This window comes from Macaca mulatta, chromosome 11 (genome assembly GCF_049350105.2).
Source record: "Macaca mulatta isolate MMU2019108-1 chromosome 11, T2T-MMU8v2.0, whole genome shotgun sequence".
Lineage (NCBI taxonomy): Eukaryota > Metazoa > Chordata > Mammalia > Primates > Cercopithecidae > Macaca > Macaca mulatta.
Window position 1 is genome coordinate 103566103 of NC_133416.1, and position 16401 is coordinate 103582503.

General features: G+C 46.5%; 1 protein-coding gene across 3 annotated transcripts in view; it reads left to right on the forward strand.

Annotated features, from left to right (window-relative positions):
- Positions 1-16401, forward strand: part of ELK3 (ETS transcription factor ELK3) — a 79533-nt gene that overhangs the window by 54959 nt on the left and 8173 nt on the right. For all 3 annotated transcript variants that reach the window (XM_015152478.3, NM_001194388.2, XM_028828962.2), the window contains 2 exon segments: positions 1994-2788; positions 14675-14797. In XM_015152478.3, coding sequence (XP_015007964.1) covers positions 1994-2788; positions 14675-14797 — 918 coding nt within the window.

Consider the following 16401-nt stretch of genomic DNA (forward strand, 5'->3'; position numbering starts at 1 on the left):
AAAAGGGACATCAACATTCATTGAATTTCATGTCTGTTGGGGGTTGATTCTCTCCCCCTAAATTTGTGTGGGAATGTGAAAAAGCTTAGGCTTTAGAATCTGTCGATCTTGGTGGTTCTTGGGCAAATGACTCCCCATCTCTGGGATGTTGTTTGTTTCAGAAGGATGACACCCTCCACCTCCATCAGGGCTAATGTGGGGATCTAATGAGGTGGCTTACATACAGCCCCTGGTACAGAAGACAGGCACTCAATCAGAGCTGCTTCTAAAGCTCTTCTCCTCGAAATGATCTTTCCTTACTCATACCCAGGTTTTAGGTGGAAGAGTTTCTAAGGAAACAGAGTCCTTTTCCCATAGGATGGTGCTGGGTTTTTGTGCTTGAGAGAGACCATCTTTGTCTCTCTCAGCTCCTCAGACCCCAAGATTCATCCATAGGGCAAGGCACACAGCAAGCATTTGGTAGGTAAATACAGAACCCAGTGGGTTCGGCAGGGAATTAAGGTATCCATTTAATAAACCTCAAGAACAGCACAGCCTTTAATATAAAGTCCCTTCTACCAAAGGGCTGCAAAAACTTTTGCAATGATTATTGCTTTTCATTTATATCCTAATGTTTGAGGGCTGGAACCATAAACTGAAGAGCCAGAAGTAGACGCTAGCAACTAAAAATATTGTCTGTGAATGTCACAGATATCCAAAGTAGACAATTCATTTTTCCTCCAGTGGCTCTCTTTCTTTCTTTCTTTCTTTTTTTTTTTATTGAGACAGAATTTCACTCTTGTTGCCCAAGTTGGAGTACAATGGCACAATCTCGGCTCACTGCAACCTCCGCCTCCCATGTTCAAGTGATTCTCCTGCGTCGGCCTTCCCAAGTAGCTGGGATTACAGGCATGTGTCACTACGCCTGGCTAATTTTTGTATTTTTAGTAGAGACAGTGTTTCTGCATGTTGGTCAGGCTGGTCTCGAACTCCCGACCTCAGGTGATCCACCCGCCTTGGCCTCCCAAAGTGCTGGGATTTCAGGCATGAGCCACCACACCCGGCCTCCTCCAGTAGCTTTCTTGGCAAAAAAATAAAAAGCAAAAAAATGGCGAAGTGAGTTAAGAAAACCTTGTAGTGTTTGATGATGATAACTTGCATTTTATAATGCTTTCCAGCTTACAGAATGCTTTCTCATTATTATTTCATTGAATTCTTCTGACTCCCAGAGGTAGGTAAGACAATACTGTGTTATGGTTAAGGACATGCTGCCTCTACCACTTCACTTCCTACCAGGTGGCCGTGTGAGTTACGGAAGCACTATAACCTTATTTTCCTAATTTTTAAAATAGGAATCACAGCACCTTCCTTTTAGGATTGCTGTTCAGATTGTATGAGATAAGGTATGAAAAATCCCATCCACATAATAAGGGCTTCATAAATGGCAACTGTTACTATGTTATTACATAGAATAATCCTCACTCGGCCAAGGTTGGGGGATTGCTTGAGTCCAGGAGTTTGAGACCAGCCTGAGCAACAAAGTGAGATGCAGTCTCTACAAAAAATAAAAATATACAAATTAGCGGGGTGTGGTGGCATGCAGCTGTAGTCTCAGCCACTCAGGAGGTGGAGACAGGAGGATCCCTTGAGTCCAGGAGGTCGAGGCTGCAGTGAGCCATGTTCGCGCCACTGTACTCCAGCCTGGGCGACAGAGTGAGATGCTGTCTAAGAAATAATAATTATCATCCTCATCATCATCTTCCTTACTTTGCAGACAAAGAAACTCAAAGGGGCACTTAATTTGCCAAAGATCACAACCCTAGTAATGGCAGAACTGGAATGCACCTCTAATTCTCCTACTTCCAACTTCATTCCTCCTTCCACTTCTCCTTAGCCAAGAATGTAAATCAGGAACATTTTGGTGCTTCTGCCAGCGACATTTACCATTATCATGAGCTCTTACATGGTTTCTTGGGTGCGCTCAGATTTTCAGTGTCTACTTTTGTATTTGCAGAACATCATCAAGAAGGTGATCGGGCAGAAGTTTGTGTACAAGTTTGTCTCTTTCCCGGAGATCCTGAAGATGGATCCTCACGCGGTGGAGATCAGCCGGGAGAGCCTTCTGCTGCAGGACAGCGACTGCAAGGCGTCTCCCGAGGGCCGTGAGCCCCACAAACACGGCCTGGCCGCCCTCAAAAGCACGAGCCGCAACGAATACATCCACTCAGGCCTGTACTCGTCCTTCACCATTAATTCCCTGCAGAACCCACCAGACGCCTTTAAGGCCATCAAGACGGAGAAGCTGGAGGAGCCGCCCGAAGACAGCCCCCCCGTGGAAGAAGTCAGGACTGTGATCAGGTTTGTGACCAATAAAACCGACAAACACGTCACCAGGCCGGTGGTGTCCCTGCCTTCCACGTCAGAGGCTGCGGCGGCGTCCGCCTTCCTGGCCTCATCCGTCTCGGCCAAGATCTCCTCTTTAATGTTGCCAAACGCTGCCAGTATTTCATCCGCCTCACCCTTCTCATCTCGGTCCCCGTCCCTGTCCCCCAACTCACCCCTCCCTTCTGAACACAGAAGCCTCTTCCTGGAGGCCGCCTGCCATGACTCCGATTCCCTGGAGCCCTTGAACCTGTCATCGGGCTCCAAGACCAAGTCTCCATCTCTTCCCCCAAAGGCCAAAAAACCCAAAGGCTTGGAAATCTCAGCGCCCCCGCTGGTGCTCTCCGGCACCGACATTGGCTCCATCGCCCTCAACAGCCCAGCCCTCCCCTCGGGATCCCTCACCCCAGCCTTCTTCACCGCACAGGTAAGAGTCATTCCTGTCATCCCGGCCACAGCCAGCCTCAGTGGCTTAGCAAAAAAGGAAGAGCAGCTAAAAAGACTTCCTTCTGTCCCTCAAAACGTAATCCTATGACTTGTACCAAGGTCACTGTGTAAATATGAAGGGAACCTGCTTTTCCATCCTCAGACCAAGGGATGCACACAAGACAGCGTTTGGTTTGTCGACTCTAGTGGGATGCTTGATTGGTTTCTTGCTTTTAGGGGCCTAAAGTGACCATAGGTGGAACACGCACACTGGCCGACAAAGCAGATCTCACCAGCGATTTCCTAGGGAAAGTTGAGCGGGCCAGTTTACGTTTCAGGAGGAGCTTGGGCTTTATGAAATTTTTATGGCAGAATCTTCTCTGGGGGCATTTAATAAGGAGCCACTTGTGTTCTGTTAACAAGAAAATAGATGTCAACTGATACCGCCATCGCATCTGTCCGTGTGGAGCTGTGGTCATAGCATAGGTAATAAGAAACAAAGGGCCGCACCAAACAGCTGCTTCGCTGAAAGCAGCACTATGAGAAAGCCCCGGGCCACAGCACTGGGGAGAGGAAAGCAAGCTTGCAGAGCCAAAAAAGCCTTCGTTGTTATTAGTCCCAAGGAGAAAGCCCCCTTTTCCTTTAAATCAAATATTCAGATGCTCTTTCTTGTCCAGCTGACAATTGCAGCGCAAAGGCGTAGTAGGTGCTGGGAAACCATATTTCTCCTTCCCCTTGAAAACTGGATGCAATTTTAGTGGCAGAGGTTAAAAGAGTATTTGTTTTAGGCTCATAGACCTGGATTCAGTTCCTGGCTACCCTGCTTCCTAGGAGTGGGACTGTGGGTGGTTGCTCTCTGGGCCAGGTTCCACATGTGGAAAAGGGGATCGTGGCCAGGCTTTGTGAGATGGTGACACCCGGTAGCATTGTTAACCGCGGAGCTGTACCCGTCCCTTGCCTCTGTCATGTCATCATAGTTGTCCCTGTTGTCATCAGCAGCAGCCACGGCAGCATATGACGGGCTTCCCACGTGTGCCAGGCACTGCTCCAGACACTTTACATGCATTGCCTTGTTTTTCAATAGCAGCCCTGTCAGGTGGATACAGGTTGAGCATCCTGTTTCCAAAATGCTTGTGACCAGAAGCGTTTCAGAGTTCAGATCTTTTCGGATTTGGAATATTTGCATGATACTTGCCAGTTGAGTATCCCACATCTGAAAATCTGAAATCCAAAATGCTGCAATGAGCATTTCCTTGGAGTGTCATGTCAGGACTCAGAAAGTTTCAGATTCTGAAGGATTTGGGATCTGGGGATTTTTGGATTTGGGATGCTCAACCTGTGCTGCTATTAGCACCCTGTTTCCCAGCTGAGGTAAACAAGGCTCAGAGGTAAACTAGTTCGTCCAGGGTCGCACAGCTCATAGGTGGTAGAGGTGGCTTTGGATCCAGTGTCTGCCTCCAGAATCCATGCTCTCAAATGAAATGCATTCCCGCTGCGAGAAGGCAGTGATACGGCTGTCCCTGGAGCACCTGAAAGCAGCTCTGGGCCACTTTCCTCTCCATGCTTTCGCTGGACTGCATTCTGCCCAGGGATTTCATGACAGCTCAAGCTGTGAGCTGGTGGTGACACGTGCCACCACAGAGGGGAGGGCCAGCGGATCAGGAAATAGGTCAGAGTGAGCAAACGTGCTCTTAAATCAGGCATCTTCCAATTAAGCAAGGCTGTCGAGTGACCAAGGGCTGCTGAGCCAATGGCTCAGAAACAGCAGCTCTTGAGGTAGCTCAGGGGAGTAACTTGAGAGGCAGGGCCAGGGGTCGACGATCTGAGCATCTCCTCCCCCGGCCTCCTGTGTGTTTACAACTGTCAGGGTGAGAAGGGTCTGAAGCCACGCCAGGGCCAGCTCTGATTTAGGTGTCTGTGTTCCCTGGGAGCCTGGATCACCTTCTCAGAACAGAGTGAGGCAGATGCCAGCACTGTCTCAGAGGAAGTCAGCTCAGCCAGCCCTGTGGATAATGTGGATGGAGGGATGGCTCCCATTGGTGGGGCTGAGGGCGTGAGAGAAGGATCAAGGGTGGATGCCCAATGAATGGATGCAAAGAGCACGGCCAGGAGCCAGAAGTCACCAGCATGGCCTGAAACCAGGTGGGAAGGCATAGGAAAGCCAGGATCTTTACGAGAGGACCTGTGCCTGAGGCAGTGAGGGTGCCTGGTCCTCAGCCAAGCTGTGAGGGTGGGGCCCTGATGGTTTAGTGCCAGGAAGCCCAGAGATAATCCCAAGGGGAGGGAGGCGAGGGACAGGGTCTGGACCCAGGGCAGGAGAGTAGAAGTAAAGGGACCTGGCTCAGAGAGGACCTTCAGGTCAAAGGAGTGGGAGGGGCACCAGGCATTCCTCTAAACCGCACAGAACTAAGGGGGTCACCAGCTACACTGGGAGATGGCAGAGCCTCGGGACTCAGACCCCACCTTGAGCCTCCCTCAGGTCCCAGAGTGTGGGCTCTGCTCCTGGCATGGCCATGGGTAGCCAACAGGGAGGGAGAGAAGGAGCAATGAGGGAGACACCAGAGGGGCCTGGGCGGGAGTCAGGGGTGTGGTACTTATTCAGAGCTGAGTTCTTGCAGCGGGTTTCACCCAGGTGGTCTCCCTGAGATCAGATAGGATGTCTTGAAGCTGGGGGTGGTTTAGGTTTAGGGTATGTGTCAGTATCAGATTTGGATTCTCAGGTTCCCTCTCCTGGGAGCTGCTTCAGGGGGTGCTCCAGAAACTTACCCACCAGCACCAGACCAGTAGTTCACCTTCCAAGTGACAGCCAGAAATAGCATGACTGTCAACAGCCAGGCGTTCTGCAGAATTCCTTTCGGCTTCGGGAGTGAAGGACAACTGTGGGGTTCAGGGTGTTCCACAGGCAGTGGCAAGGCTTCAGTGGTTTTCCTCCTACCTGAGCACTCTGTCCCAGAAACTCTCCTTTTCTCTCTGTGTGTGTTGGGGGTGTGCTGTGTGCAGTGTGATGCTGTGTGCACATAAACATTTGGTAATCTGTGGGCTGTATGTAAGCTTTGCTGAGCGGTGGGCTTTGGAAGAGATGAAAGCTGTGTGTGCTGTAATAACTCGATACCCCGAAAGTACAATTCCCAAGGTTGGTTATTTCCAGCTAGAAACATGGCAGGAAGAAAGGGAGAAGTAAGGGAGCCTTGGCGTGGCCTGTGTCACGTGGTTACCATTCCCTCCGGGGACCTTACTACACCTCATACAGGCATACCTCATTTTACTGTACTTTGCTTTATTGCGTTTCACAGATAATTGGTGGTTTTTACAAATTGAAGGTTTGTGGCAACCCGGCGCCGAGCAAGTCTTATCAGCGCCAGGCTATTCTTCCAACAGCGCATGCTCACTCCATGTTTCAGTGTCACATTTTGGTAATTCTCACAACCTTTCCAACTTTTTCCTTACTATTATGTCTGTTCTAGTGCCCTGAGATCAGTGAGCTATGATACTACTATTGTAATTGTTTGGGGGCACCATGAACCACACCCGGGTAAGACAGCAGACTTGATCAGTGTTGTGCGTTTCCCAACTGCTCTCCTGTGTCTCCTTCTCCTTGGGTCTCCCTATTCCCTGAAACACAACAATTTTGAAATTAGGCCAATTGATAACCCTATAGTGGCCTATAAAGTATTTAAGAGAAAGCAAGAGCTGCTCATCTCTCATTTTAAATCCAGAACTAGAATGATGATGGCGAAGGCATGTCCAAAACTGAGACAGGCCGAAAGCTAGGGCTCTTATGCCAGTTAAATATGTAAATGTAAAGGAAGAGTTCTTGAAGGAAATGAAATTGCTACGTCAGTGAAAACATGAATGATAAGAAAGTGGAACATCCTGATTGTTGATACGGAGAAAATATTAGTGGTCTGGATAGAAGATCAAACCAGCCACAACATTCCTTTCAGGCTAACCCAGAGCAAGGCCCTAACTCTCTTCAATTCTTTGAATGCTGAGAGAGGCGAGGGAGCTGCAGAAGAAAAGTGTGAAACTAGCAGAGGTTGGTTCATGAGGTTTAAGGAAAGAAGTCATCTCCATAACATAAAAGTGCAAGGTGAAGCAGCAAGTGCTGATGGAGAAGCTGCAGCAAGCTATCCAGAGTATCTAGCTACACTCATTGATGAAGGTGGCTACATCAAACAGCTTCGCTGTAGGTGAAACGGCCTTCTATTGGAAGAAGATGCCATCTAGGACTTTCATAGCTGGAGAAGTCCATGCCTGGCTTCAGAGCTTCAAAGGACAGGCTGAGTCTTGTTAGTACAGCTTGTGACTTTAAGTTGAAGCCAGTGCTACTAAATACACTCTGCCTGTGCTCTATAAATGGAACAGCAAAGCCTGGACGACAGCACATCCGTTTACACAGTTTATGGAATAGTTTAAACCCACTGTTGACACCTACTACTCAGAAAAAAGATTCCTTTCAAAATATTACTGCTCATTAACAATGCATCTGGTCACCCAAGAGCTCTCATGGAGATACACAAGAAGATTAATGTTTTTCATGCCTGCAAATACAACATCCGTTCTACAACCCAGGAGTCAAGGAGTATTTTGACTTTCAAGTCTTATTACTTAATAAATACATTTCTTAAAGCTACAGCTGCCATAGATGGTGATTCCTCTGATGGATCTGGGCAAAGTCAGTTGAAAACCTTCTGGAAGGGAGTCACCACCCTAGATGCTATTAAGAATACTCATGATTCGTGGGAGGAGGTCAAAATATCAAAATTAACAGGAGTTTGGAAGAAATTGATTCCAGCCCTCATGGATCACTTTGAAGGGTTCAAGACTTCAGTTGGAAGAGGGAACTGCAGATGTGGTAGAAATAGCAAGAGAACTAGCATTAGAAGTAGAGCCTGGAGATGTGACCAAATTGCTGCGATCTGTTGATCAAACTTGATTGGGTGAGGAGTTGCTTCTTACAGGTGAGCAGAGAAAGTGGTTTCTTGAAATAGAATCTACTGGTGAAGATGCTGTGAATATTGTTGAAATGACAACAAAGGACTAAGAATATTACATAACTTTACATTACATTACGTTACTTAGTTGATAAAGCAGTGGCAGGGTTTGAGAGGATTGACTCCAGTTTTGAAAGAAGTTCTACTCTGGGTAAAATGCTATCAAACAGCATCACATGCCATAGAGAAATCTTTCATGAAAGGAAGAATCAATTGGGCCGGGTGCGCTGGCTCATGCCTGTAATCCCAGCACTTTGGGAGGCTGAGGCGAGTGGATCACCTGAGTTCCGGAGTTCGAGACCAGCCTGGCCAACGTGGCAAAACCCCGTCTCTACTAAAAGTGCAAAAATTAGCCGGGTGTGGTGGCAGATGCCTGTAATCCCAGCTACTTGGGAGCCTGAGGCAGGAGAATCACTTGAACCCGGGAGGCGGAGGTTGCGGTGAGCCGAGATCACACCACTGCACTCCAGCCTGGGCAACAAGAGCGAAACTTTCATCTCACAAAAAAAATGAAAGAGTCAATCAATGTGGCAAACTTCATTATTGTCTTATTTTAAGAAACTGCCACAGCCACCCCAGTCTTTATGACTCTGCCTCCTAATGTCCCTGGTTCTGGCCTGCTTCCTCCCCTGCCCCTTTCTATAGCTACCCTAGGCCCCCATGGGAGTCTCCATTTTGTCCGCTTTTCCATAGGGTCAGTGGGATTAACGCCCCTTTTAAAGACCTTAAAACCATGTTTTCACTTGCATTCAGACAACTTTAGGGGTTTCCAGAGATTCAATCACCTTTTATTTGAGGACTTTTTTTTTTTAACCTCAAGGTGGCATTGTCACGGATTCTGTTGGCATCTGTGGGAGCTTAGGATTACAGATATTTATGGGCACAACCCGCTAAATAGATATCTTGTTTCTCTGTCCTTTACTTTCTTAAAGCCCGAGTGACTTACCGGTATCTCAGATCACCACATCAAGTTATCAGCAAATACTTGTGCATCTTCTTTAATCAGTCCAGTAACAAATGTTTATCGTGTATTCATTTGGGAGATAATCATTGAAAACTAAGCATTCGCTTAGGTACCTGGAGATACAGAGGTTAGCAGGATAGACACCGTTCCTGTTCTCATGAGTTTACAGGTTGCTGTCCAGCATATGGGGCAATATATAGCATAGGGTTATAATTTAGGGTGGTGTGAAATTATGGAGGACTGGCCAAGGAATTTCGACTTGTTTGGATTGGAAACTAACTGCTAGAGGCTAGGTGCAGTGGCTCACACCTGTAATCCCAATACTTTGGGAGGCCAAGGTGGGTGGATAGCTTGAGGTCAGGAGTTCAAGACCAGCCTGGCCAACATGGCAAAACTCCGTTATTAAAAATAAGAAAATTAGCGGGTATGGTGGTGCACGCCTGTAATCTCAGCTACTCAGGAGGTTGAGGCAGGAGAATCGCTTGAATCTGGGAGGCAGAGGTTACAGTGAGCCAAGATTGTGCCACTGCACCCCAGCCTGGGCGACAGAGTGAGATTCTGTCTCAAAAATAAATAAAATACGTAAATAACCAGCTGCTAGAGGTATAAGTGAAAAAAAAATCTCATTAGAATCAACAGATAATTACTGAGCAATAACAGAGCCTAGAAAGGAACCAAAACTACAGTTGCTTGTTTTTATGACCTTAGGACCTAGCCATGACAACAAGGCATACACATGCACACACACACAATAGCCCTTGGCAAGAGTCAAACGTGCAGCGCAGAGAAGCGCCTTGGGAGCTGAGAGGCAAGATCGTTTAGTTCAGTTCAACACACATGAACTGAGTACCCATCATGTGTAAGCTGCTGTGTTGGGAGCTGGGGCTACAAACATGGATAAAATAGTCTCTAATAGTTAGGAGCTCATAACTTACCTTAAGTCACTTCATCTAGTATCTCAGATGCTATACAAAAGGAATACCATGTTGCAAAAGGAATCCTGAGGAGGAAGGTATTAACTTTGCCTGAGATGGAGGCAGAATGTCCAGAGGGCTTCCTGGAGGGGATAAGACCACTGGTTCAGGGTGTTGAAGGATCAGCCTGTGGCAGGATACTTTTTCTGGTAGACAGGGAGAGGAAGGCATTGTCGGCAGAGGAACAGCTTGAGGCAAGGCATAGATACGTGAAATAGCTTTGTGATTAGGGGAGGTATAACAGTAGGAAGCATTGAAGGGGTATGAATGACAGTCTGAATTGTTTTAGGAATCGCCCTGTTGGCGAGATTGGGAAGGGGGAAGGCTGGATCCAAGTAGGATGCTATTGTAATATTCCAGGCAAAAGACCATGAGTATTTAAGGCTGTATAGTGGGAGGGGTCGCCGTCAATAGGACTTGGTGACTGACTGGGTGGGAGGAGCGGGGAGAGCCAGAATTGAGTGTGAGGAACATGGGAGGAAGAATAAGTTCCCTGGGAAAAGGCTAAACGTCCAGTTGGGGCCATGTTGAGTTTGAGGACCCTGCAGGACATTCGGGTGGAAAAGTCCAGCTGCATCTAGAGAGGGAGAGTGTTTTGGAGCTGGAGAGGAGGTTAGGGAGTCATCAACATGCAAGGGGTGGTGAAACCATGGGAATGGATGAGGTCACTTGTAGAGAGGGCCTGTAGCCCAGGGAACTATGGGCTGGGCTGGGTGGTCAGGGAAGTTCCGAGGGAGCATTGAAGGACTGGTGGGTTGGAATGGCTGGTCCTCCATGCATATGAGGAAAGCTCAGTACACATCAAACCAAGTAAGAGGGTTCGGGGAGGAAAGCGTCGACAAAATGAGTCAAACTCTGTAAAATATTTGAAGAGGTTTATTCTGAGCCAAATATGAGTGACCACGGCCTGTGACACAGCCCTCAGGAGGTCCTGAGAATATGTGCTCCAGGTGGTCGGGGTACAGCTTGGTTTTGTATATTTTAGGGAGGCATGAGACGTCATGAAATTGCCAGGCAATTTCAAGGTATGGCAAGGAAATGTATTTTGGGGTTAAATATTTTTTCCTTGTCTCATAATATTATGCCAGAGTCAGACTGAAAAGTAAGTCACCATATATAGGGTCAAATGAAAATTTACAGTTTGTAGGGCATGACTCCCTACACCCCTGCCTAGGAATTTGGGCAAGATAAAAAATCAGAGCTTAGTCCTCAGAAGTTAGCAAGTGTATGAAAGCAGGTTATGGGGAACCTTCTGTTGTGGCTAAGGAGGACATCACATCCTTTCTGAAACTGTGACTGAATGTTGAGTGAACTCATGTTTGGGGGTGGTTGATTTGGTGATGGGGTACAGAATAGATGGGGAGACCAGAGGTACGTGGACTGGCCTGGGTGGCTGTTGTGGAATGCCATCTGTAAGGTGATAGGGGCTTGGATGCAGCAGGAATGGAAATGAGGGATAAACAGGAGGCCCAGTTGTGAGACTCCTCCAGAAGCTATGTCCGGAGCTTGCAGCTATTAAAAGGCATTTTGCACGGTGGGGACTGGGATGCGGGTGGTAGATGGGGCTCTGCGTGCAGGGATTATGTCTTGTTTGATCCTCATCTGTGGCACCTGAAACACAGTTTGCACTCTCGGTCAGTATTTGTTGAGGCAGTGTATACATGGTGGTCCTGTTGACAGAAGGGGAAGAGTCTTAAGAAACACTGATATGGGAAGGTGCTGAGCTTCGTGAAGTTTGAGTATGGTGGTGCACCCGAGTGGAGATGCCCAACAAACGATAAGCCAGGGGGGACCCAGCTAGAGCTGCGGATGGCTCCAGTTCATCAGTATTTAGGAGCTGAGTAGTACAGGAGGAATAAAGATGAGCAGATATCCAAAAGGCTACGGAAAGAGGTATAAGAAAAATGTGCCCATCACCGTGATATGAGGCAGAACATGTTAAATGTTAAGAAAAAAATGGTCACAAAGTTACAAAGATTCAGAAATAAGAAATCCCACGTGGTTGAGGGGAGATCAGGAAAGTGTCCTTTGAGGAGGTGGCATTTTGATGGGCAGAGGAAGGCGAGAGGAGGAGGTAGAGGGCCAGGGCAGGGGTGCGCAGGTGGGCATGCCTGGATGCCAGCTCACCCTGGCGAGCTCAGATGTGCAGCCTTTTTAGGAGACGTTATGAAGTGGAAGTGGAAGTGGAAGCTGAACTGAGTGGGGAAAATGAAAAGGGGATCTTGGGATGAGGGTCTTACTCTCTTTCCCGGATCTATGGGATTAGGAGCTCCTTATCTGCCATGCTCGTTAAAACGAGACTGTCTTTGGGGAAGGAAAGAAGACAGCGCTTTTTGCTGTGGCTTCCTTAGCCCTTGGCCCTCAGGCTCAGCCCACTCTGCCTGACTCCTGGAGTGTATGGAGAGAGGCTGTGAAGCCTCACACTGTCCCGGAGATAACCCAGGGCACACGTTGTAGGAACTTTCCTTAACAAAGAAACCACATGGTTCTTTAAGGTCACAGGATTTTCAGGGAGAACTTCAGGGATAGAAGGAAGAGGAAGGAATGAAGTCATTTTACAGTGTTTATTTGCATATATTATAGAAGACATTTCAGACATATTAAAGATGAGAAACAGAAGGCTACTGTAGTCTGAGTACATCATGTATTCCTTAGAAACAAATGTGCAAACATCTCAAATCCAGACATGGGTATACATTTTAGACTAGAGAAATAGAAATTCTAGACCTTGTACATTGCTCAGAGGATTAAAAAGGATGGGTATATGATGGCCATGGAGGAGAGAAGGATAGCTGTGTTTTGTGGTTTAGAAGATTGTCTCTTTAGAGCTTTGAGAGCCTTCATTGATGGATAAACTAGGAGGCCTTGAACACACACTGGTTACTACATGTTAATGTGACATACTGTGGTTGGAACCTTGCTCCAGAGTAACATGCAGATATTAGTTTCCAGAACACCTGAGCTTGTGGCCTTGAGCCTAACACAACTGAGAGTAGCCTCCAAGTCCAGGCTGACTCAGTTCAGTTTGTCTGTTTCAGAGGATTAAGTTCTTCTCTGTATACAGTTGAGAATTTCTCCCTCACATAGATGAAAGACATTTAGTAAGTATGTCATGTATGCTTTCAGTTAATTACCAATCCATTTATTCGTTCAAAAACATGTATGAAGTACCTAGCGTACCTAGCCAGCTAACCGCCTCTGGCCCTTGTTGAGCATTTCTGTATACCAGGCACGTATCTTACAAGAGCTTGCAGTAGATCAGCTTATTTAATCTTCCCAACAACCCTGTAACGTGGGCATTTTTATTCTCCCCATTTTACAGATGAGGAAACTGAGACAGACAGAGGTTAGGTGGCTTGCCTGAGGTTACCTGGTTGGGAAGTAGTGATTCTGAGATTGGAACCCTGGCAGAGCCCATGCTGAGCCATTAAGTTTTAACTGTTAGGCCAGATGGCCTGGCATGCTTGTGAAATTGCCTTGGACTAGAACAAATGGGAAGCTTATTCAAAACATGTATTTATTCTAGTAACCTCATAGGTCATTGAGTATGTAGGAAATGCCATGGAACCAACGACTCAAATAATTTGGTATAAATGTGTTTACATTTCAGCAGCTTCACAGTTTGAGGAACTTTGGATGTTTGTCTCCATTCTGCTGAACAGAGCAGACCTTTCAATTTAGGTTTAAGCCAAATGCTGTTGGTAATTAATGACGCTACGGAGGCCAATTCTAGGAAAAAATAACACTTTAGCATCCAGCATGGTGCAATCTGAAAGGCTGGCACCTTTGCTGTGGTTCTTCTGACACAAAGCACCTTATTGACATCACAAAACCACTGAGGGACTCCTTCTAGTCTCCAAAGGTACAAAACCACCCTGGGCCGGGGAGCTCGTCTCCACTGAGAATAAAAGCCGTGCAGACTTAGCAGCTGGGCGGGTGTTTCTTCTGCCCTCCAGCTGGCTTGCAGGCGAGGACTCCTGCTGCATGTGTGCAAGCAAATGCAGTCCTTGGAACTCTCCTGGGAAACCCAGGGTTTTGGCTTTACACCCAATCTGACAAGAAAGGGCCCTCCCTGCCCCCACCCAAACCATTGCCAGGGCAATGAATTCTCATTGACCCCACATCCAGATGGAATCTGGAAAACCTGGCTCAGAGCTTCTAAAGAGGCTACTACAGGGTATTTTAACAGCAAATCCCAAATCCTTAACAGCTGTGGATATGGAGACCATTTAAAACCGTGTGTTTGTAACCCAAGTAATAGATGTCCACTGTAGAAAAACAGGAAAGTATAGATAAGAAGAACTAAAGCCCCTTTATTGGATCCCATTTTGTTTGTATACTAATTCTTGTTTAATCTGGGAAGGGGAACAAGTTGAACAAACCATTCGGATGAAAGTTGATACAAACTTGAATTTTCCACCAGAATGTTTAGGGAAGGTAACGTGTCAATACCTTTTTCCTTTATGAAAGTGTTAATAAAATTAGCATTGAAGAAAATTAGCCAGCTGGCCTGGTGGTTTATGCTTGTAATCCCAGCACTTTTGGAGGCCGAGGTGGGCGGATTATTTGGAGTTTGAGACCAGCCTGGCCAACATAATGAAACCTCTTCTCTACTAAAAATACAAAAATTAGTCGGTGTGGTGGTGGATGCCTGTCATCCCAGCTGCTCTGGAGGCTGAGGCAGGAGAGTTGCTCAAACCCAGGAAGTGGAGGTTATAGTGAACCAAGATCGCGCCATTGCACTCCAGCCTGGGCAACAGAGCGAGACTGTCTCAAAAAGAAAAAACATTAAAATTAAACTGTTCACAGCCCCACAGAAATAACGTTGCCAGTTGAGATGGTAAGGTCATTTCCTGGTCCATGCCTAGCCTACCTAACCTCTCTCTGCTGCTCTGTTGGTCACGGCCTGAGTCAGGTGAACCTATATGAAGAAGTCTGTTTGCTTTATTTCCCAGACACCAAATGGATTGCTTCTGACTCCGAGTCCGCTGCTCTCCAGCATACATTTCTGGAGCAGCCTTAGTCCAGTTGCTCCACTGAGTCCTGCCAGGCTGCAAGGGCCAAGCACGCTGTTCCAGGTGAGCGTTTGGAAATGAACTTTTAAACATTACACTTCTGAGGGATGGTTTTTTCTCTAAATCCTGCAGAGGTAACGGTGAGTTTTGCCCAGTGTTGGGTTAAAATGTTAAATGTCCAAAGGGGGTTCATGTTAATGGGGTTGCACGCCCTTCAGAGGCAGACACTTTCATTGAGGCAGAAATGGCATACTCATGCCAGACGCCCATACGTGGAACAATTAAGTTCTTGAAGTGTTTTGCATATTTTCATTTGTTTATGAAAACAGGAAATTTATTAAGGAAAAGGCAAAACTTTAAAAATCATTCTTTAGGCCAGCGTGATGGCTCACACCTGTAATCCCAGCACTTTGGGAGGCTGAGGGTGGGAGGATTGTTTGAGACCAGCCTGGGCAACACAGTGAGACCCCATCTCTATTTAAAATAAAATGAAAATAAAAATTATTTATAAAAGTCCACACAAGATTTTAAAATACTAATCCTCCTAGTTAATGTAGCAGCTCATTTGACATAAAGTGAAAATAAAAATAGTGAACAATTTCCCCATCCTGGGATAGAAAAATTGCTTGCATCATTTTATGAATCATCATTAAGCTCCTTGTTCTGTAATGAAAAAGGAGAATCCAGGGTATTTGGTTAAAAAATAATGAAGACTTAGCTGCTTTATCTTACGGAACTCTCCATACTAGGCAGCACCTTCATTATTCATTCACACACTAGAATCTTGCAGGACCGTCACTTGCTATCATGGAGAAGTCAGTATTTCCTCCTTGAGACCCACAGATCATTATTCACTGACTAAGGTGTTACTGTTTGAATATGTTGAGTATAGGTGGAAAGGATCCTAGGGACAGGATTGAAGAAAAGGTGGACCCAGTGCAAACTCCCTCTTTCCCTAATTCTAGCTTTTCTCATCATCCTTGTCTGTATCCTATGCCCCACAGTGTGGCTTACCCTGAGTTAGTTGCAGCTCTTTGGGTACCATTGCATCTAGCACGTGGCACTTTGTATTATGATTGCCCGTTGATCTGGCAATCTTTCCCACTAAACTATGGGCCCTCGAGACCAGAAAGGAATCCTGTTCACTGTGGTGTCCCCAGCATCTGGCACATGGCTTGGTGTACAAGTGAGGCTCAGTAATTACTGTCTAAATGAATTCACAAAGAGAAGTCTGAGAAAGGTAAGTGCAAGTCTTCACGATCATCTGAGCTGGTCATTTTGCTTGTCAAGGTTAAATGTTTGCTGAGTACCTCCTCTGTGCCAGGAGCTGTACATACTGGGATTTAGGGTCTCTTTATAAGGGTGGAACTAAAGAGGTTTTGATTGCCATCTTGCTTCTTTGGTTTCCTAGTGGGGTTGGGGTAGGGTGTCATGAAGTGACCATATGCTTGGAGTAATTGGGTTTCTGTCTCTTTCCCAGCCCTTATTCCCGTCACAAGAAATTGAGCTATAGTCATGTTGATTTTTAGCAGTTTCAGCTCGGGTAGGAAAAGAGAAACTAGAAATACTAAGCAAAAAGCAATGAGCAAATGTTGTATTAGGAAAGTTTAAAATTAGGAATACTAATCTTTTGGTGGGGAGATAAAAACACCTCATTTCCTGAAAGT